This window comes from Natator depressus, chromosome 2 (genome assembly GCF_965152275.1).
Source record: "Natator depressus isolate rNatDep1 chromosome 2, rNatDep2.hap1, whole genome shotgun sequence".
NCBI classification, from domain to species: domain Eukaryota; kingdom Metazoa; phylum Chordata; order Testudines; family Cheloniidae; genus Natator; species Natator depressus.
The window spans coordinates 81,454,949-81,478,256 of NC_134235.1; the positions used below are offsets into that span (position 1 = coordinate 81,454,949).

At 41.2% G+C, this 23,308-nt stretch overlaps 1 protein-coding gene across 1 annotated transcript in view; it reads right to left on the reverse strand.

The window, feature by feature from the left end:
* YES1 (YES proto-oncogene 1, Src family tyrosine kinase) overlaps nucleotides 1–23,308 on the reverse strand; it is a 69,698-nt gene that overhangs the window by 5,846 nt on the left and 40,544 nt on the right. Inside the window, exons 3-11 of the mRNA XM_074944532.1 lie at nucleotides 21,101–21,200; nucleotides 19,343–19,441; nucleotides 15,232–15,335; nucleotides 14,967–15,116; nucleotides 9,576–9,731; nucleotides 8,752–8,931; nucleotides 3,463–3,539; nucleotides 2,032–2,185; nucleotides 854–985 (exon numbers count right to left, since the gene is read on the reverse strand). Coding sequence (XP_074800633.1) covers nucleotides 854–985; nucleotides 2,032–2,185; nucleotides 3,463–3,539; nucleotides 8,752–8,931; nucleotides 9,576–9,731; nucleotides 14,967–15,116; nucleotides 15,232–15,335; nucleotides 19,343–19,441; nucleotides 21,101–21,200 — 1,152 coding nt within the window. The remainder of the gene's footprint in view (nucleotides 1–853; nucleotides 986–2,031; nucleotides 2,186–3,462; nucleotides 3,540–8,751; nucleotides 8,932–9,575; nucleotides 9,732–14,966; nucleotides 15,117–15,231; nucleotides 15,336–19,342; nucleotides 19,442–21,100; nucleotides 21,201–23,308) is intronic.

Below are 23,308 nucleotides of genomic sequence, written 5' to 3' on the forward strand. Positions count from 1 at the left end.
CTTATTTTTGGAAAGAGGACATAGAAGCCATTCATATTTCCAGTATTCATTATTCTACCTCTGATTTAGACATAGGAGAAGTAGAAAAGAAAGGAGCAGGAGGAAGATTTCAAATAGCTTTATTTAAGATTATACTGTAAACTGGAATAAGATCCAAATGAGCAGTTTGAGAAATTAGGACTAAAAGGAGTATCTTTTTTGAGTTTCATTACCTTAACAGGTTTCAGAGTAACAGCCGTGTTAGTCTGTATTCGCAAAAAGAAAAGGAGTACTTGTGGCACCTTAGAGACTAACCAATTTATTTGAGCATAAGCTTTCGTGAGCTACAGCTCACTTCATCGGATGCATACTGTGGAAAGTGTAGAAGATCTTTTTATACACACAGAGCATGAAAAAATACCTCCCCCACCCCACTCTCCTGCTGGTAATAGCTTATCTAAAGTGATCACTCTCCATACAATGTGTATGATAATCAAGTTGGGCCATTTCCAGCACAAATCTAGGGATTAACAAGAACGTCCGGGAGTGGCTAAGTCATTATGCAAGGTAACCTATTTCCCCTTGTTTTTTCCTACCCACCCCCCAGACGTTCTTGTTAAACCCTAGATTTGTGCTGGAAATGGCCCACCTTGATTATCATACACATTGTAAGAAGAGTCATCACTTTAGATAAGCTATTACCAGCAGGAAAGTGGGGTGGGGGGAGGTATTTTTTCATGCTCTGTGTGTATAAAAAGATCTTCTACACTTTCCACAGTATTACCTTAACACCAAACTATATAAATCCCATTATGATCATCATAACATACTGGTGTTATATTTTCTAATAAAGGCTTGTTTAATGCTTTCTTACCTGGATATGGCACTCTACCCTTTGTTACCAGTTCTGTCAGCAAAATTCCAAATGACCACACATCAGATTTGATTGTAAACCGACCATATAATGCTGCCTCAGGAGCTGTCCATTTAATTGGAAATTTGGCTCCTAAGACAGTGGAGAAAAACAGACACTTTTTTCCTAGATCCAGTTTGCTCACACTGAAGTGTGTATGTGTTTTTGTATATACAGTAAAAGCTGTGTTATCTGGCCCCGTACCAACTGGAAAGCTCTATAAACCGGCATTTCTAATCTTCCTAGAAAGTCTGGTTTATAGTCCGGTTGGCGTGGGGCCGGCAAACTCCCTACCTGGCTCCATGTGGCTCCCCGGAAGCAACGATGTGTCTCTGCTGCTCCTAGGCAGAGGCGTGGCAGGCGACTCTGTGCACTGCTGCTGCCCCTGCCATGCCTCCACCTAGGAGCAGAGGGACACATTGCCACTTGCGGGGAGCTGCCCGAGGTGAACACCCTCCAGATCTGGCACCCTACACCCCCTCCTGCACCCCAAACCCTTACCCTGACCCTCCTCCAGCACCCAAACTCCCTCCCAGAGCCTGCCCCCTGTCCTGCGCTCCAATCCCCAGCCCCGTACCACCTTCTGCATCCAAACTCCCTCCCTCTTAGTCAACCAGCATTTTTCACTTATGAGCACTCCGCATTCCTCCAACATGCCGGTTTAAAAAAACCCACAAAACTTTTACTGTATATAATTTGAAATAAATATTGGACTAGCAAGAATTTAAATTTTGCTTTGCTAGTTCAGTTAGTTGGATGGCTTAATATCATTTAGTATAAAGGGATTTTTCAGACTGGAAAACATTAGAGCAATTAAGATTTTCAAAAGTGACTTGTGATTTTGGTGCCCGGCTTGAGTCACTTATTTTCAGCAAGTGCTGAGCACTCTCCCACTGAAATTCAGGCCTATACAATGTGCCTCAGAGGATGGGCACCCAAAATCACTAGTAATTTTTGATAACTTAAGCCATTATCACCAAATAATTTTCAAAGTTTACTTGTTAATGAAAGCTGCAGCAATTAAAGTAGTGGGAGTTGGGACCAAACATATATGCCTTCAAGGGTATGATTATTTTTATATATATATATGCATAAACTTGGATATAGATTTATTTATACAATAAATAAATCTGTCTTACCTTGTCTGGCAGTGTACTCATTGTCTTCTATTAACCTTGCTAAACCGAAATCTGCAATTTTACACACAAGATTGTCTCCTACAAGAATATTAGCTGCCCGAAGGTCTCTGTGGATGTAGTTCATTCTTTCAATGTACGCCATGCCATCAGCAATCTGAAAAAGAAAGGTTTTATTTAAAAGCTATTTTTGGTGACCAGACTCATTTCTCCAAAAACAAATATATAACAAGCCAGTCTTTTTGGCGCCAGTTCTGCTATATATCTGCATAAAATACGTCATCACAGCTGGCCATTATAGCTTGCTGATCATTAATAAAGTGTATTTTACTCCAGGACATCTAATAAAGAGATATTTCTTGTAGCAAATTATAAAACTTCAACAGAAGCTGTACAGCAGGGGCGGGCAAAGTTTTTGGCCTCAGAGCTACATCGGGTTTCCAAAATTGTACGGAGTGCTGGTTAGGGGAGGCTGTGCCTCCCCAAACAGCCAGGTGTGGCCCGGGCCCTGACCCCTATCCAACCCCCCTTGCTTCTCGCCCCCAACGGCCCCGCCCCAGGACTCCTGCCCCATCCACACCCCCCCCCCGGATCCCCCACACCTGACTGCTCCCCGCCATCCCATCCAACCCCTCCTCTCATTCCTGACTGCCCCCCCAGGACCACTGCCTCATCCAACCCCCCCTGTTCCCTGATGCCCACCCCCAGAACCCCTGCCCCATCCATCCCTCCCTCCCTGTCCCCTGACTGTCCCCCCGCCGCCCTTTCCAATCCCTCCTCATTCCTGACTGGCCCCCCCCAGGACCCCTGCCCCATCCAACCACCCTTCTCCCTGTCCCCTGACCGCCCCCGGAACCCCTGCCCCTGACTTCCCCATACAACCCCCCCCTCCTTCCCGACTTCCCCTCCTGGGACCCCATTCAACCCCCGTTCCCCGCCCCCTGACCATCCCGACTCCTATCTACACCCCTGCTCCCTGACAACCCCCTCGATCTTCCCTGCCCTCTATCAACCCCCCCTTACCCCCTACCGTGCTGCCTTGAGCATCAGTGGCTGGCGGCGCTACAGCCGTGCTGCCTGGCTGGAGCCAGCCACGACACTGCGCAGCACAGAGCACTGGGTCAGGCCAGGCTCTGCAGCTGTGCTGCCCTGGGAGCTCACAGCCCCGCCGCCCAGAGCATTGTGCCGGCAGTGCAGTGAGCTGAGGCTGCAGGGGAGGGGCTGGGGGCTAGCCTCCCAGGCCAGGAGCTCAAGGGTCGGGCAGGAGGATTCCGCGGGCCGAATGTGGCCCGCGGGCTGTAGTTTGTGTACCTCTGTTGTAAAGAGTAAAAGCATATAGAACATTCAGCTGTGATGTTCGTTGGTATATCTGTTTCACATTTTTAACATGTTTTCTATGTGGAAAATACTCATTTGTTGACTTATACGAAGTACCTGAGCAGCCATGTCAACTAACTGCGGAAGTTTTAAGCATTTCCCTTCTCCTTCTTTAAGGAAGTCTAGTAAGCTACCTGTAAAAAGAAGATAAACATAATTTAGGAAAACACAGACGCAATCATTAAGGTCTAGCTGAAAGCCTCTAAGAGGGAGTTTTTCAAAGACACAGATGGGATTTAGGTACTCAACTCCCATTGACTTTCAAAGTCCCAGTGCCTTTGAAAATCTCCCCCTAAATATTTCCTTCTCCAAAATGTAATACTGGGTTTGCACAATCCAATAGTGTTCTTTTAACTGCACACATGGGAAAATTACTAACAGCAAGTTTCATCCAATTCTGCATGCTCCTCTGTTTAAAATAAAAAAAATTGGTCATAAGAATGTCTCTCCTCCTTCCATATCTCAGTTACTTCACCACACTCCAGAAACAAGTGCTCACAAGGTCAATATGAAGAAAGCAGACATTAGGAATAAAATGCTGCTATGTTACCTACTGGTACAATGCCTTGGATGCTCATGGGAATCCTTAAAAGGTTTAGCCTAAACTTTAATTAATCTATACAAAATCTTGACATTAATAGCAAAAAGAAAAGGAGGCCTTGTGGCACCTTAGAGACTAACAAATTTATTTGAGCATAAGCTTTCATGAGCTACAGCTCACTTTATCGGATGCATTGATGTAGCTCACGAAAGCTTATGCTCAAATAAATTTGTTAGTCTCTAAGGTGCCACAAGTCCTCCTTTTCTTTTTGTGGATACAGACTAACACGGCTGCTATTCTGAAACTTGACATTAATAGAACGTTATGGTTGCATGAGGAAGCACTTACAAGCCAGAAACTGCCCAAGATAACTTTGCACATGCCACCTTAACAGCGCTCTTTATTCACGTGCTTCATAGTCGATCTGTAACATGGGGATCATAATATTGACCTCCTTTGTAAAACACTGAGCTCTACTGATGAAAATTTATTTGTGAGAACTAGGTATTATTTCTCAAATAATACATTATATAACCTTAGATACATGTGCAGAATCTTGCAATCCTGTGTGCCACTGTATATAGCAAGTCGTCTATGCAAGTAATTTATTGAGAACACAATATTTAAATATAAATGAGGTATTTCATAAAAAACGTACATCAAAAGAATGTTAAGATTGCAAAACCAAGCACTCTGAAGTTCAGAAACGTGACTTAACTCAGCGACCGTATGCACGTGCATTACAATACAGTCTTTAATTACATGATCCCAGTATTTTTTCTATGGACCATCCATCTCTTCCCAGTTCTCATCCCACTGTCGTTGAACAAGCCAGGCTGTTTCCTCCCTGCTAAATGGGAGACAGCAGGGGGAGCACTGAGAGCAAAGAAAGTGTTTCATTGCCCTCAGATCTGGTGACTGGTGCCAGAGTGGCCACCAGCAGCAAGGAGAAACAACTGCAGGAAAAGGCTTGCTCAGCCCCTGCAGCACTGGGATGGTGCAAGATCAGTCTGGTAGGCACACAGAAACTGTGTCAGGATGGAACATGTTTAGTACAGACAGAATCTTTGAAGAATAATGCTGCCAGTCAATAGCAAACATGTTATTGGGCATGTGCAAACTGAAAAGATCAGAAATGTATAATTTGGCTAAATTTGGGTGGATTTTCCCACAGGGACAGCAAGAGATACATTGCTGACACGAGCTTGACACCTTTGCCAAACTTCAGGTCCCCGACTCTAAAGCCTGGATACAGGACAGCTTTTCAACAAAATGGTTGTAATTAACATGGGCAAAAATAACATTTTCCTATAACCTCATTCAAGGAAACAACAAAACCATTTTGCTGCAACGTAATATATATATTTTTTTTCCCCAGCCAGAGGCAGACCTCTCAATGGAAAATTTCTGCTGGAATTGTTGAAGTTTGCCAAACTAATGAGGAACTGAAAATGGGGGTAGAATAATGGAAAGCATCAGGCAACCTTAACTATATAGATGTCTCTATCAGAGCTATATATTCAACAGTATAAAAGTGAAATGTGCTGGCATATATAAAGGGATTAAAATTACAACATTAATTCTTTCAATGACTATATCACTATCATCAGTGCTTCATTAATACATCTGACCATAAATGCACTATTAAATTAAATATTTAGCACCTGCAAACTGGAGCACCGTCATTTTTAGTTACATAGTACCCTTTGCTTTCATCAACTTAATTTAAAAGCATATATGTATATGTACAGGAAACATTACATTTGGTACCAAAGTGAAAATTTATCCAACCAGTGTACCAACAGTATTGTCTATGGTCTGGAAGCAGCTGGATTAAATGAAACAGACATCAGAAGGCTGGAAGCAGTAGAGATGAGAGATCTTCAAAAGATGGCAGGAGTAAAGTGGAATGATTTTAAGACAAATGAAGAAGGTAGGAGAGTAGAATGTAAAAATCAGGATATGGGATTGGCTACAATCAAAAAGATTATGATGGTGGGGACACTGCAGAAAACAAACATATGATAGGATGCCAGAAAAATAATATAAACACAACCAAGGTCAGACCTAGAGGCTGACAAGTAACCAGATGGCAGGGACATGACATCATACACAGGGACACGACCAGGCTAGGCTTAACGGAGGAAGAAGGCATAGACAGGAATGAATGGCAATGCTGTACTACTCCCTGTGCCTGCAAAGGTGCTCCAGGATTAGAAGAAGATAGAGTGTTCCCTATCTGCCACTGAAATGCAATAGCTCCTTACGTGAAATATCATGGCTATTTGTAAATGTAAATAATATTTCAAATGAGGACAGTAAAAGTAATAGGGCACACACATCCTATATTGACTATGTTCAATACCCTTAGCACTAGCTAAATGGACTGCTACTGGACAACTGGAAGCTAATAAATTCTTAGGTCAGGAAGCATCCTTACATCATTGATGCTCCTTGTCAGCTACCTACACCATTTAACAAAAGCAGAGACATTTTATACAACGTATAATGCTTTGTTTGCAGCCTCTTTCACAGTGAAGAAGAAATAAATTATTTACTGCATAACTAAATACATTCAGGTGTGTTTAGAGTATAATTTTTTTTTTAAAGTTTTGGATGTGAATTAAGTTTCCCTAAAATACATGAAGGAAGTTATTCTGCCACTCAACCTCAATTATATATTAGGGAAATTGTAACGTTACACAGTTGCAGTTTTTGCTCTCAACATATCAAAAGCAGCAATGTTGTTTGTTGTACTTTCTTTTTGATTCCAAAATTCATCTCCCCTCCTCTAAGATACATATTTTAATAGTCTTTCCTCAACTACATATCACATTTATACAAAGAACACTAAAACATTAGTACTGCTTGAAAGGAGTTGCAGTGATTTAATAACTGACCATAATTTGTACTCCTTAAAAGGCAGCAATCTTAAATCTTGGTCTCTGATATAGAAGCTTGCCCACCTGTAAGCATACTATAGGTATTCAAGAAAATGTTCTCTTTAGTATGAAAATATGTTAAAATTCTAGGAACTGGAGTAATTTAAGAAAGTCACACCTTCCAAAATGGTAAAGACAAAAATGGAATGAAAAATGTTAAAAATAAACAAGTCATAGACTTTTCAGAGCAATCTCATCATTGTAACTGCCACAAGTTTAAATACATATGATATATTTATAATCGCTTGCTACAATTTTCTGTTTAAAGGAACAGCGATGGGCCAAACCAGGATCTCTGTGGTTGATGTTCTGCACTAAATTCATGAGACACGAGATTTCCATACCCTGTTTCTTGGGGAAGGAGTATTGTGGAGGAGAAAAAACCTTACTCCAACTTCTAGTAATCTGCCTGACCAGGAACAACACTGTTGGGCTCTGTGGTGCTTCCATGCAGCTCTCTTTTCCTTGAAGAAGGTTGTTTTAATGCTGGGGTCTCTGAGGCTAGCTAAATTAACCCTGAGAGGTAGCACTGGCAATTCTCTTGGGGTGGGGTGGGAAAAACAGTGCAAATAATGAAAAATAATTACAAAAAACCCAAACAAAAACACACCAAAACCAAAACCCAACCCCAACAACCTGATTTGATTAAAATGCCACAACCTTCTTGTTTCAATGGCTTTGTGCTACTGGGGGTAAATATTAACAAAACAGTTTATGCATTAGTATCAAACTGATTCCCTCCCCCCTCCACTGGCTTTTTACATTTTCAGAAAAATAATGAACAATTTGTCTCAGATTAAAATGGAAACTGGAGTTTTACATTTGTAATATCGACAACTGTATAGTTGATTTTTGAAATACTTTAGTAAGCCTACTTTGTTTTGGCAATGTTCCAATTCAAGTTTTAAATTTTTGCTTTGTACCATTCCATGTCAAGTAAGTAAATAAATACATAAATGGCTTATTCTAAACAGTGAAACCTGATTTCACAAGGCTGTTTTAAGATCTGCCATCAGAGAGACTGCTTCATTTCATTCATTTCCATTTTGTTTTTATTTTTAAAGTTTGAAATCTTCAGTTCCTCTCCACCCTATCTGGCCTGATCCAAAACTTTAAAAATATTTTATATGCTATATGCGCTTTGATATGATTTGTAAATTTTATAATTTCAGTTTCTGACTTCAATCTGATTTCTATCCTCCTAACATTGCCACAACTCTCTCCAAGATAAGCACAAGAGATCAAATTCTTCAAAAATTAAAGTACTTGATTTGGGACCTGTTCTTTTTAAAGATTGTTTAATACTGGAAGTAAACGTTTAAAGCCTATTACACACATCCTGAACCCTTAAACTTCTCTCTTTTTGGGGTGAAAGGTAGATTGGGGAAAAAAGATGAGGAAGAGCACACAAACAATTTTAGTTTACTGTTTAGTTTGCAGAACTATTGCAAGTAGATCAAACTTTTGAACTACTAGCCTCAACAGTGTTTCTTTTAATTTCAAAAAGTTTTATTGATTCAATGGGATAATTACAAAGACTTCTGCCACTAACAGGCATCTCTGCCACTTAGTTCCTAGCAACTAAAAATCTGGATCCTTTGTAAAACTCATCTGGTTGAGTTCAGTAAAGAAACAGGTTATAGCAGATTTGAACAAATCATGGTAGCACAAAATTAAGAAAAAAAATCAGATCCAACAAAGATGATTTCAGAACCTACCATACGTTAAAATCTAATCACAAATTCACATGCTGGGCTAGGTTTACACATATCAGTATTCAACATGAATCAAAATATACCTTTTTTGGTTACTGGGACTTTTATTAACTTTTAAACTTAGTGCCTTCCAGTTAATATCACATACCTTTTGTCATAAATTCAGTGACTATGAAGATTGGCTCCTCAGAAACAACAGCATATAGTGGAACAAGTTTATCATGTCGTAATTTCTTCATGATCTGAGCCTCCTGCAGGAAAGCTTCTGGCATCATTGTACCAGGTTTTAGTGTTTTGATTGCTACTTTTGTGGTTCCATTCCACGTTCCTAGAGAAAAAAGTACATTTTACTGCCTCAGCTACGCTTCTAAGAGGTTTTCAACTGAAACTGCTTTTATTCTTTGTTTCAACTTTTTTTTTTAAAGGGGATAAAGCAGTAAGAACTATACTGAAAATTAGCTTTGAACTTTATATAAATATACAGAAGTACCAAATACATATAATGAGGGCATAATTTAATTATGGAGATCTAGTAAGTTACAAAATCTTTGTCTAGTCATGAGAACAACTGAGATGGAATTATTAAAGCTCAGTTTTCAAATGAGCTTTATTCTGATTCCCCTCATGCTTGTTGGGGTCGTCTCCTCCATTTATTACTTCTTGTTGCCACCTTTTCTCCTCCTAGCATACCTGTGATTGCCATTACCTCCTCACTCTTCCTTTATGGTGGCTGGACTGCTTCATACCTGCTAATCCCAGAGTCCTTGCTACTGGCTAAAGCTCATAATTCATGGTGTGAATTCATATCCAAAAATTACAGGAAATTTTGCATTGAAAGCACTTTCCTTGACACATATCACTGCTATTAGTAATTTTGCCTTCAATTCTTCATCAGATTATCTTTCCAGACTATGATATTTTAGGTAAAAATAAATAATTGCAACAGGATAGGTGCAAATATCATACTCTTACCCATCCATACTTCCCCAAAGCATCCTTGGCCCAGCTTAACTTCTAGCCGCAAAGACTCTCTAGGAATTTCCCAGGCATCTTTTGATAGTCCCTGGGTCTGGGGTTTCACAGTTGGACACACAGTTGTTAGTTTATGACACAGGCCATCAGCATGCTCTGGATAATTGGAAAATGAAATCATTTAAGTTAAATAATATGCGAAAGACTATGATAAAAGAAAATAAAATACAAAGAATGTCTAACAAAGTTATCTGTTGCATTTTTTTTTGCCATTGCTAAAAAGAGCTTTATTATAATAACAATAAAAAAAAAATCAGCACACTTTCCAAAAATATCACCAGCCACATAGGGTATGTCCACATTGCAATTTTACGCCCAGGGGTGGTGGGACTTGAATCAGCTGAGCCATGTTAGAGAACTCTGGGCTTCAGCATCCACACCGATTCTTAATCCGTTAAAAGAAAAGGAGGACTTGTGGCACCTTAGAGACTAACAAATTTATTTGAGCATAAGCTTTTGTGAGCTACAGCTCACTTCATGCATCCAACGAGGTGAGCTGTAGCTCACGAAAGCTTATGCTCAAATAAATTTGTTAGTCTCTAAGGTGTCAAGTCCTCCTTTTCTTTTTGTGAATATAGACTAACACGGCTGCTACTGTGAAACCTGTCATTAATCCGTTAAGACTCTTCGCTGCAGCGTGCAAACCCAAATCAAACTGGCCATATCCCAGAGTCCCTAGCGCCCTCACAAAACGTGGCTGCTCTAGCACTGTGGGAAAACTTTATTGCCCATCCTGCATGTTACAGGAAGTTTGAACAGCCCAACACCACAGGCTACTGAGAAGACTATCTATGCACTCCCAGCTGCCAAAGCCAGCAACATGGAGGTGGCACCTTTTGAAGAACTTCTCTGGCTTGCACGTTCATTCCTGTGTCAGGAAACAGGTAGAGCATCCATGAGGCTCTGGTGGACATTTTGGGTGTTTTTGGAACCACCAAAGGCACCTGACAGGGCTTAGGATAGAGCGGGTGGAGGTCTACCCAGGCATTGTGGACCTGCGCTGGCTGATGCTGCTCAGTACACTCGGTATAGCCACTGATGCCCCCTACACAAACCGACGCTTCTTGTGCAGAGCCATAAGCACAGACAGGTGGGATCACATCATCATGCAGACCTGGGATGACCAGCTGTGGGTCCCAAACTTTCTCATGAAGGCGGCTACATTTCTGGAGTTCGTAAGGAGCTTGTCCTGACCCTCCAACGTAAAGACAGGTCCGTTGCCAACCAGTTTGGTGTCGGAAAGTCGATTGTGGTTAAAGTGGTAGTGGAAGTTTCTGAGGCATTCAGACGTGTGGTTTACCCCGTGTGGGCATAAAAGATAATCCTGAGGTAATTGCTGACTTTGAGAGAATGGGGTTTCCAAAGTGCACCGGAACCACTGATGGGACTTATGGTTTGCCCTCCTCAAAAAACAGGAGTACATAAACCGCAAAGGGTTCTACTCCTTTGTTATGCATGCCCTCATGGACCACAGACGATGATTTATGGAATGTCAACAAGAGTTGCATTGGGAAGATCATGATGCCAGGGTTTTTCGCCTATCAAGAGTCTGTATTTATGGACAGGCTGGGACACTCTTCCCATCAAATGACATGATCATAAATTGACTTATTGTCCCTACCATTATTCTGGGGAACCCTGCCATGCCCCTCCCCCCCTTTTGCCTTGACTTATGAAACCATACTCTGATTTCAGAGGCCCTGGCAAAAGACGGTCAGCAGGTGTACAACAGTTGTGGAATGTTCATTTGAAAATCCTGTGGAGATGTCTGTCTACCGACCCACTTGGATGTCAGGGTCATCAGTATTGTCCAAATTATTGTGATGTGCTCTTCACAATCTTTGTGAAACCAGAGGTGAGCCATTTTCCCCTAAATGGACTATGACAGTAAGGGGCCACTGAATTGGCACTCAGGCAGAAAGTGCACCTACCACAGCTGGAGCTCGATGCACCCAGGCCACAGAATTTGGGGATGGTTTGTGCTCTCACATTATGAACTTACATGACACAATGGAAGAGGGGGAACAGTACCTTTCTGAATGTGCTTGTGGAGGGGTGGGGATCCGGTCATTGATTCTGAGGGGTTTCAGTGCTTGGGGAGTGGTGGGGGTTTGATTGCCATGCAGTGTATTTATGAATGACGTGACCATTTATGAAATGGGGGCCAGGTGCTGATTCACAGTATGGACTGATGCAAGGAAGTGGTTGAAATATAGATTTATGTAGATAATCATACTGAGGAATGGTGTTTGCTCCGATCATGTGTTTAACTTTATTATTTTAAATACACATTGTATGATGTGATGCAGTGATAGCAACACACTTTCTTGATTAAATAAAAGCTTTATTTATAAACATGTATTAGAAAAGTACAACATTCACCCATTGCCAGGCAGCCAACTGCCATTACCAAGCCAAACATCAGTAACAGAACCTTTAAGAAAAAGCAAAACACACAGGGTGCATGAACAAGTGCAAAGAGTGAAACCATCTACAAGACAGAAGCCCCTTACTGTTGCAGGTTCCCTGCCCCCCATTCTCCTTTCCTTGTTTGTCGTGCACTTGGCAGTAGGGGTGGAGGCATCCATATGGGAGGGGGTCCAATATGGAGGACTGCATGGGGTAAAATAACCCTGCCTAGCCACTGTTCATGGGGCCCAACTGCATGGGGCACCCAAGCCATGGAGTTTTCCAAGCTGTTTCTGGACTGTATCACAGGGGGACTGAGGCTGTGGCGTTGGTGATGCAGCAGGAGCCACTACTCGTGACCATTAGTGATATCAGCTGCTCAAACAATTATTTCTGCTGAGGTCTGTCCTCCATCCTTATCTGCCATTCTTGTTCCAGGAACTGCGAGGCAAGGGCCTGCTCTCTCACTGAAACCCTGCCCTCAAGCTATAAAGCCAGCCATTTCCTCTCACCATGTCTCTCCTCTAGCCATAAGTTCCTCTCTGTTTATGGTACTGGACCTGCTTGTTGGCCCTGTCCAGAACTTCAACAACAAATTCATCACAGAAATGCTTCCTCTTGGAATGGTCCATGATGACACTGACCCAGGCGTCTGCTGCAGTGTGGGTGAGCTGTGGAGGTACCAGAGCCAGTAGAGGTCAAGGGGCCTGGAATAGGACAAGACACAGAGGGTTATTGTCTCAATAGCTCACTGCAGGAGCATAGAAATTGTGGAAATTCAAAGGACAAAACTTTACTTTTCCAAACTGAACTTTAATATATTGTAAGAGGAATGCTTCAGACCACAGAAGTTCCCTGGACACTGCCTGGTTAATCTCAGCTAAAGAAGTGCAGAGGCAATGATAAGTTAAAAATTCAAAGCTGTTTTTGTTTTCTAAAAATTGCAGAACTACTTGGGTTGGGGGGGTGCCATCAACAGCCATGCTACAAAAGCTTTTTCTATTATTTCAGGACTTCCACATTTTGGAAGATAACAGTTGCTGTGGTGCCCAATTGGCAAAGGAGATTTTATTTCAAGCTACTGTTGGGACACCTGCAGTGTATGCACCTAAGTATTCAAATGTGTGGTGACTGAACAGCTCATCTATGAATGAAGTGGACTGGTCAGCTACTAGGGAGGCCACGGAAAATATGCCTTTCCCCAAAATGAGACTGCCTATCTGGAGTTCCTGCTTCAGGAAAAGTTTGCAGCTATCAGCATCTGGGATTGGGTCAGAATTCATAAAGGGGACTCAACAGGATGATGTATTAGCTTTCATATGGCTTAGCCTGTATGGAAATACACAGAACTCCACAGCCAGTCTCCTTGTCTCTCCCCCCGCCCCCATTTCTGGACAAAATTTCAAACCCCACTTGAATTTGGAGCAAATGATTTTTTTCACCTATGGACTGCATGGACTACCTTTAATTGAAATGGACTAGATTTGTAAATGGAACACATTCACTCCCTTTCACCCCGGCCCCATCCACATCACTGTTTTCAGGTGACTCATTACACTGTTGAGCGGTTACAGAGCCACATACTTATAGGCCTGGCAATGTAAGGTTACTTTTAAGAAATAGAAATGCTCTAGTAAAAATTCACTTTCAAGGTGTTTTTACTGTTTGCATGCCATTTTGAACTCCACATGGTGGAAGGTAGGAAAGGGTGCAGCCAAGCCACTGTGACATAAAATCTGCCATTAGCGGATATACACTACTAGCTGGGTCCTTTAATAACTATTGCAATGGTTCATAGGATGGAAATCCCTCCTATCCCTATAGTAACACAACATTAAAATGGAGCCAGAAACTTACCAGGCCCAGGGGCAGCTTCTGTCCCTTCCGTGTCGGCTGCAGGCTCCGCAGTGGGCTGTGCCTCGGCGGGGGGACGCCGGGGGGAGGGGGAGAGAGAAGAAATCAAACTGCTCCTTTGAGTATGGCCCCAGGATGTGCTGCTGCTTCTCCTACTGCAAAACCTCCTCTGGGACAGTTTCAGTAAGAGTCACTTCACTGTCCTCACTCGGCACCTGCTGCTGGCTCCTATCAGTCCTAATGTTGGATTCTGGGGCTAGGAGGGCGCCATTCTGGCTGACTACATCATGGTGCGCTACTGTTGGCTCCATGTTCAGTGCAGTGCCCAGCATCCAGTCAAACTCCATATAAAACAGGCATGATGTTGGCAAGTTGTCCAAGGTACAGTTCTGGTTCCTGTTTTCATGTACTCAGTCTTGAGCCACTTAACCCACTCTGGTTAATTTGCAATGCTGCCAGCTTCTTTGTTATTTGCTGGTATCTGTAGTCATTCCTGGTACCCTTACTAAAATCGACTCTTTTGCTCGCCTCGCTCTAGAGATGCACCAAAATCTGGCTGTACACCCATGACCATGAAGCAGTGCACTTTGCAAAAGACTTGTTCTGATCTGTCTCCACTGCGAACACAGAAGGCTCTCTGATGGTATGTCTGCAGCTCAGTGTTCAGAAGACAACAGACAGGTTAAACGCTGACTCATGGAGCTGCTGCACTACACCAACGGGGGTTGCTTCCATTTCCCTGGAGTCAACAGGAGATTTTTGGGATAGAGAGGACAATGGAAGTTGTTCCATGGGATACTTTTGTCAGACTCCCAGGGTCCCGAGGTGATGTGCGTGTGTGCGCGCACGCGCGCTGTGTCTACATTGCAAAGTAATAGGGCTAACCTTTGGTCCCTGCTTGATTCCTAGGTCCGAGCCTGAGAGATGAGTGTGTAGACAAAAGGGGGGTTTGGGCTCAAGCCTGAGTGAGCCCATTGCAATGTAAACATACCCACGTACCATTTACTCAAATTTCTTTTCTTGTAAAAACCATTAAACTAGTATTGGACTGTAGGGACTTGAGCCTACCTGTATAGTGTTTAACCAACTTCTGTAGAGACTCAAATTGTGCTCTGGTTGTGATATAGTATCCACCACTGTCAAGTTTTCTGATTTTGTAGTGTTTCACATTATCGCCTCTGACCTCATCCCAGTCACGTATAGAAAGGGAATAAGCACCTAGAAAAAACAGTTAAAATGTTGTTTCTTACCAAAAAAAAAAAAAAAAAGTGTACACATATGAAACAATTAACTCTTTTGCCATAGAGAGGAAGTAAGCTTAAAAAAAAAATACCTTTAGTGGTTTCACTCTCTCGTACTAAGAAAATACCACGTTGGTTCCCAGGATTTAAAAGTAATCTTTCTGCATCTTTCCTGCCCATCTTACCAAAATACCATCTAGAAGAAGTTAAAGAAAATATTTGATAAGGTTAGTGAAGATACTGTGGTAATAATCTGCATAAAATAGCACTATAAATTCTGCTTGTATAAGTTTCACTTAATTTTTTTTCAAATCTTAGGGGCCTTTCATAGGCTCTTACACCTAAACAGGCAGCAAGGTCTTGAGATACAGATGCAATGCTGCTTCATCATCATTACTCACGTGGTGATTTATAACAGAAGGCCAAACACTAAAGCGTTTCTGCTCATAATGCAAACTCCCAAACACTGATATTCATCTAAATATAGTTCTCACAAATCTATACCACTACTAACTGTTGGACTACTGATAAGGAACAGCAGGGATTAAAGTATCTGACTTCACCCTGAACAGCAAAATCTCTGGACTGAGCTTCCATTCACTGGAAAGAAATTCTGACTTCTAAATTAACAGGCACTGTGCTAGCATATTTTACAGGTTATATTTTTCTATTCATTTCATTGAATCATAGAAATACAGGGGCTGGAAGGGACCTTGAGAAATCATCAAGTCCAGCCCCCTGCACTGAGGCAGGACCAAGTAAACCTACACCATCCCTGACAGGTGTTTGTCCCACCTATTCTTAAAAACCTCCAGTGATGAAGGTTTCACAGTGTCCCTTGAGTGCCTATTCCAGATCTTATCGACCTTATAGTTTGAAAGTTTTTTCTAATATCTAACTTAAAACTCTCTTGCTTCAGATTAAGTCCATTACTTTTTGTCCTGCTTTCAGTGGACAGGGAGAACAACTGGTCAGATTTCCTAAAGCTTAATCATTTTTGGTGCTCTCCACTGGATTCTCTCCAGTTTATTCACATTTTTCCTGAAGTGTGGCACTCAGAACTGGACACAGTACTTCAGCTGAGGCCTCACCAGTGCGGAGTAGAGAGGGATGGATAATTACCGTATATACTCGTTCATAAGCCAAATATTTTTGGCAAAAAAGCGATGCATCAAAGAGCAGAGGTCGGCTTATAAATGGGTCTACACCAAAATTTGATTTTAAACTCTATGAAATCATTGAATTGAATATCTAATACATTGTCATTTTGTTTACCTGGAGCGTCTGCAGGCATGGAGCACCTCAGTTCCTTGTGGCCGCGCACTTCCCGCAGCTCCCATTGGCTGGGAATGGCGAACCGCGGCCACAAGGAACTGAGGGGCTCCATGCCTAGACGCTCCAGGTAAACAAAACGTCCCGACCTGCCAGCAGCTTACCCTGATGGGCTGGGAGCCAAAAAGTTTGCCAACCCCTGAAATATAGGGTCGACTTATGAAAGGGTCATACAGTTTTTACTATTTTTACCTATCCATCTTGGGGGGTAGGCTTATAAATGAACGGGCTAATGAACGAGTATATATGGTAACTCCTGTGTCTTACATATGACAGTCCTGTTAATACACCTCAGAATAATATTAGCTTTTTTCACAAATGTATCACATTGTTGACTCATTCAATTTGTGATCAACTATAACGCATATATCCTTATCAGCATTACTATCTCCCTAGCCACTTACTCCCCTTTTTGTAGTTGTGCATTTGATTTTGCAGTCTAAGTGAAATACTTTGCACTTGTCTTTATTGAAGCTCATCTTGTTGCTTTCCGACCAACTCCAATTTGTCAAGGTCATTTTGAATTCTAATCCTATCCTCCAAAATGCTTGCAATCCCTCCCGGCTTGGTGTGATCTGCAAATTTTAGAAGTATGTTCTCCACAAGTCACTAATGAAAATATGAATAGCACTGGACCCAGGACTGACCCCTGCGGGACCCCACTAGATACACCCTCCCAGTTTGACAGTGAACCATTGATAATTACTCTTTTCATATGGTCTACCAGCTCTGTACCTACCTTATAGTAATTTCATCTAGACCACATCACTAGTTTGCTTATTAGAAATGTAATGTGGAACTGTGACAAAAACCTTATTAAAATCAAGACATAGCACATCTACTGCTTCCCCCTATCCACTAGGTCAGTAACCCGTCTAAGAAGGAAATTAAGTTGGTTTGGCATGATTTATTCTTGACAAATCCATGGCTGGCTCTTCCCTACAACCCTATTATCCTACAGGTGCTCACAAATTGATTAAATAATTTGTCCCATAATTTGTATATATTAATATAGAAAAAGAAGCCTCCCTCTGTAAGCTGTAGGTTCCTCTGATGTGTTAACAGAACATAACAAAACCCAGGATCAAACCTAACCCCTTCCTCTGATCTTCCTCAGAGACTGGGCAAGGAGGTCAGAATGGTGTAAAAATGTTAAGGCTCCTTTACACTGCCAGAGTGGTGTAAAGGAGCCTTATTGTGAAGGACATTTTTACACCTGTTTTATACTCCTGGGGGAATTCACTATGAACAATGGGAACAATTCACTAAGCAGGCAGGCTGCTACATTCTACTCTGCCTGAGGGGACAGAGCCTTCCCCAAACCTACCTCCTCAGAAACACCCTAAAGCCTTGCCCCTCCACACTGAACATGCTGCAACAGTGAGCAAGACGGACAGAGTGTATCTCTAACTACCCAGCCCCATTGCCCTGGCAGTTATTTACATCTCTGCTGGCTGTTCTGGGCACTCAAACTGATCTTCCTGAACTGCTGGAGAAGGGCGTGTGATCGCTCTTGCAGCTTCCCTTTGCTTCCCCATCAGAAATAATTTTTCTGAGGGGAAGCAAAGAAATCTACGGGGGCCATGAATTCTGTGCATGCCCAGTGATGCAGAGTTCCCCCAAGAGTAACTCTTTGGGCAACATCTCACTTCTAGAAACAATCCCCAAACCTTGGATAGTACAGCAATAGCATCTCCATTGATACTACTGCTTGGCCATCACAGGTGCAGCACTGTAGCTGTAGTAATTCAATTAGGAATTTTAAATATTACTTTTTTGGCTATATAGAGCAGCATTTTGTAAGCAGCTGAAAGATTTAATTTTTAAGAACAAATGGTTGTCTCTCTCTGATGCAGCTGCTATTCAATATTAAAGGGCCAGGTAGTGGCAGCAGAAGCGGTAGTGATATACTGAAGTCTCAGACTGAGATTCAGGAAGCAAGCTGGGAATTGGGCTACTTTCCCAGAAGTGCAGTGAGATGTGTGAAGAAAAGGACTGGAAGAGTCCTGACCACATAACAGGGCAATGAAAGCTGGGAAACACTCCCACTGCTAGCATTGTGGAGGCAAAGGCAGCAGAGCTCTGAAAGTCTTAACGCAATAATTAGGTACCCACCACCTAGCAAACAAGCACCACCTGAGAAATCTCAGAAGCCCTTAAGAAACTTCAGGTGATTCCTTAACTACTACATTAAAGATTATGGGCTGTGTCTGTCCTCAGTTGTAAGAAGTGCTGGCAGTAAAAATGGTAATGTTGCCTCAATTCTCACTGATCTTTGGGGATGCTGAGCAATTTTCTGTCCCCTCACACAGATCTGTCCCAGAGATTTGGAGGAATCAATGGCTTTAAACCCTGAACAGCTTTGGAATGCCATCCGTGTAAAATGTTTGCTTAGAACTTTGAGTTCACTCACTATCAGGGTGATGGAGCCTGCTGGGTTTGCCCACCCAGTTAACAAACAACATTTTATCAACTGCATTCCAAAGTGTGCATATCTTGATTGAGAAACAGATGGCTGTTAGATGTAAGCAATAACACATTGAAGGGTATGTATACCAATTCAGTTATCTTCACACTCAGGCATACTCAGGTTTTTAAACACAAACACACACACACACATATAAACAATCTCATACGTATTAATGCATTCCATTAAAAAGTCACATATCTATACTTGTGACTATTTAAGTAGTATTCCCATCCATTAATTAGTGAGAAGTATCATATTCATACTTTCCCGAATTAAATGTTATCTTGCTACTCTGAAACCTGCTACTTATATGGCACTGTAGTAAATTAGTTCCTACGTATAATTCTTTGGTAGTAAATTATGGGCAAAAGTGACTGACAAAAGACTGAATAATGCCTTACTCTTCTGCCTGAATGGAGTCTGCAGGAGCTACATAATTGCTCGGGATGTAGCCAGTCTTTCCTGTAGCAATGGATCTTGCTTCCCACCAGTCTCCTTCCCTGAAATGCAATAGCAATTATCTCTAAATTGCATAAACTCTTACAAAGTGATGTATTATCATCCACAAATATTCAACTCAGATCAAATTTTAGCCAATGCAAAATTAAATTTAGAGGACAATCATCCCAACTAGAATGCAGTACCTGCCAGTAAATTTTTCACTTCATCATAAGCTGCATGTGTACATCTTAATTTCATTTCATATTTTAAAACAGAAATATGTACAAGAGAAAGGCATTTACTGACATATAAGGTGTAGAGTAATAGACTGCTTTGTTATATTATTATTAAGCAAAGATATTGGCGTTCCAGTTATATATTGCAAAGTTAAATTTTTAGGAAGGTTTTTTAGAAGTGCCTTCTAATCACTTTCATACATTTCAGACAAATATTTGCCACTGTTGACAATCTGGAAAAAATGGCACCTCATGATGAACAGGATTAAAAAAATGCTAAAAGAAAAAAAAACTGATGAATGCATTTATAATGTTGTAGAAAATTGTCAACTATAGATAAGCAAATTAAGAGATGTACCAGTGCTAGCACACTTTATGGCAATTTAGAGCATCTCAGAGTGCTTTCTCCATCCTTTAATTCCCAGTTTTTAGACAAGGAACAAAATCCCAATTACTCAAGTCAATAGCAAAAGCTCCCCGTTGACTTGTGTGAGGACAGGACTTCACCCAAAGAGTTTAAGTGATTTGCCCAAGGTCACAAACCAAATCTGTGACTGCGTAGGGAATGGAACCCAGTTCTCTAGTCCTTTTCTGTTGAATCCAGATCTTTAAGTACTGTTATGTAGCTACCACAGCACGCTGCCTTTATGTACACACTGAGCTACAAGGGAGGGACAAAGTAAATAAATAAAATTGTGTACAAATTTTAGATTAGAGAATTATATGAATTCAGCATATTGTCACATGTAGTTCTAGGTTTGCCAACCCTCCAGGATTGTCTTGGAGTCTCCAGGAATTAAAGATTAATCTTTAATTGAATATTATGTCATGTAATAAAACCTGCAGGAATATGTCCAAGATTGGCAACCCTGTGATTCAAAGGAGGGATCTGAATCCATATCTCCCAGGCGAGTGCCTTAATTACCAAGCTATAGATTTTTTCCCCCCTCTTTGGCCCAATGAATATTTAAGTATTACACAAGTGGAACAACTTCAACAGAAGTGGTTGAGAGCAGCCCACCCCAGAAAATCCTATAGCCCATTGGCTAGGATGCTCACCTGGGAGGGGGAGATCTGAATCCTTGCTCCAGAGTTGAGATTCAAACTTGGGTCTCCCACTTCCAGGCAAGTGCCGCAAACACTGAACTAAAAAGGTCAGAACGCCTCCCCCTCCCCGCCCATTTGTGGATGACACAAATTGGGCTTTTCCAGTTTGCTGACAAATTCAAATTATTTTCAGAATTAAACCAAGTATTTTTCTCTGAATTTTGGTTTGCTGGCCAAATTGGAAAAAAAAAAATTAAATTATTTACCCAGCTCTAATTAGCATGTTAATGTAGCCCTCTTAAGCCCATATTTATGGAGCTTTGTAAATCAGGTGAAAACCTGTCTACTCTTTGTTGAAAAATCTTAAAGGTATCTTGAAGGTATTTATTTCCAAAGTAACACTAATTATAGAAGTCTCTGACAGAAAATACTTACGTGTTGTTTATTATCTGGAACCGTTCACCCTTCTTAAACGAAAGATCATCTGTAGTTCTAGCTTCATAATCATATAAGGCCACAAAAACAGTTACACCACCTTATGAAAAGAAAAAGGCATATCATATAGCAATACCACTAAGATTAATTTTTTAAAAAGCAGTCTATGACAGCAGCTAATCAATTTTGCTTTGAAAAACAAACAAAATGTTCTCTGCATACTAGATCCTGTCAAGCTGCAAAAGCTGACTTATCAATAGACTGGCTAACTTCTTTTCATTAAGAGGGAATTTACATAAAGAGAATCCTCAGATAAGGTGAGTTGAGTTATAAAAAGAAAATACAAACAAGATTACAGCAGTTCACTAGAGAATCAAGAGTGGTACTTCCAGTCAGACCATATACAGGGCTTACTATACACAAGACATCAAGAATGATAAAACTCAAAAGAGTTGCTTTTTAAAAATATATTTTAAAGAAGGAACATAAAATAGATTCAAAAGCCATTATCATATTTAAGTTTTTAACTTACATTTTTATAAATTAAACTAGTTTTATGGCAGAGCATCTCCAGACATTACACCATGGATTCTCCACTTTCTGGAACTAAATATCAAGATCTGTGCATGGGATTAACCGGACAAGAGGCCAATTCCAGAGGGGACAAAAAATTTTCATTCTATTATGCTTTAAAAAAAGGTCCTCATTATAGCATAATTCCACACAGTAGTAAAACATACATGTTATCTCCCAGCCATAAAAAGCAGGAAGGGAGACTGGTGTTGAGGATGACGCACAGCTGCATCACTCTTGGGGGAGTGCTGAATAAGATTTTTCATAAGAGAAGCGAGCTTACTGCATCAATTCATTTGAAATTTGATCCTCCAAGCCCTTCTAGCCAGTTATTCCAAGCATGGGGACTGTTAACGTGTCTGTCCTTTGAGTGAGGTGTGAGAAGTGGTAAGGCAACACACTGTCTTGCCCTAAAAGATACCCTATGTCACTTGGCTAAACAATGACACAGGAGGGATGTGATAAGAGTCTACAAATATTTGAAAGGTGTAAAACACCAAGGAGGAATAGGAATAGAAGCAGAAGCAACTGGATGAAATTGAGAATGGAAAATTTCAGATGGACTATCAGTAAAGACCTTTCTCAGATCTATTACTGAGGAACAGTCTCGAGGGAGTTCTAAGCGCCACTGTTTCGCACATTTAAAACTAAGCACAAACATTTTGTAGGATGAGAGGCTATATGACCCAAAACGTCTTTTCCATCTTGAATTTCTACTATTGGTATGTCCTGGAGGCAGAGATCAAAGTTGCTAGGAGGCATTCAGCTAAATTCGTGGAAGACCTCTTGTTAGATCATTCATGAAATCAAATCAAGTCAACATTATGAGAAAGAAGCAAAACTGAAAATTAAATTTACAATCATGAAAGGATTTAAAAAGAACTACAACAACCTAGACTACAAAGAATTTAGCCTCTTATGAATAGAGAATTGGCCACGGCTTGCCCAAGAAATAGAGCACGCTGTCTGAATTTTTCCAGAAGCTGAAGAATGGTGCATAAAACAAATGACATCAACATGATTTTCATCAGTTTTGCCTGGTAACCACTCGCTTAGTCTGAAGTCAAGGTGATGCACCAAATAATGAAAATGGCGAGAATGCACACTTTAAACACATTCACACAAATATACAACTGATGCTCAAACATAAGGAAACAAGCTGTATCTGATTATATTTTAAGCTTCAACATTGACAAAAGTGAATACTCTAGAGTTCCATTATGACAGATGCGTTGATTGCTTACCAGCCAGCCAACACGTTTCATGATCAACTGTACAATTTATTGCAACTAGGAAGTTATTAATTCAGTTGAACTACACAATACTAACCAAAATAACAGAATAATGCATGCAAATGCAAACCACACAGCAAAAGAAGTTATTTACCAATGCTGTTCTTTGACCGTTGCCCTGGCAGCAAATACATGGAAACCTCTTTCAGAAGGCATCTCTGCTGGGTAGGCGCATGAGCAACCAAACATTGAATCATACATCAGATGCTCAGATCTATATAAAGGAATGTGCTCCTCCACAACCGCCTCAGTTCCTTCTCCTGAACTGTTAAATTCTCATGACATGTATGTCTACATAGTATTTTGGAGCCTGTGGGAGCAAGACTCCGAGCCTCAGCTGATG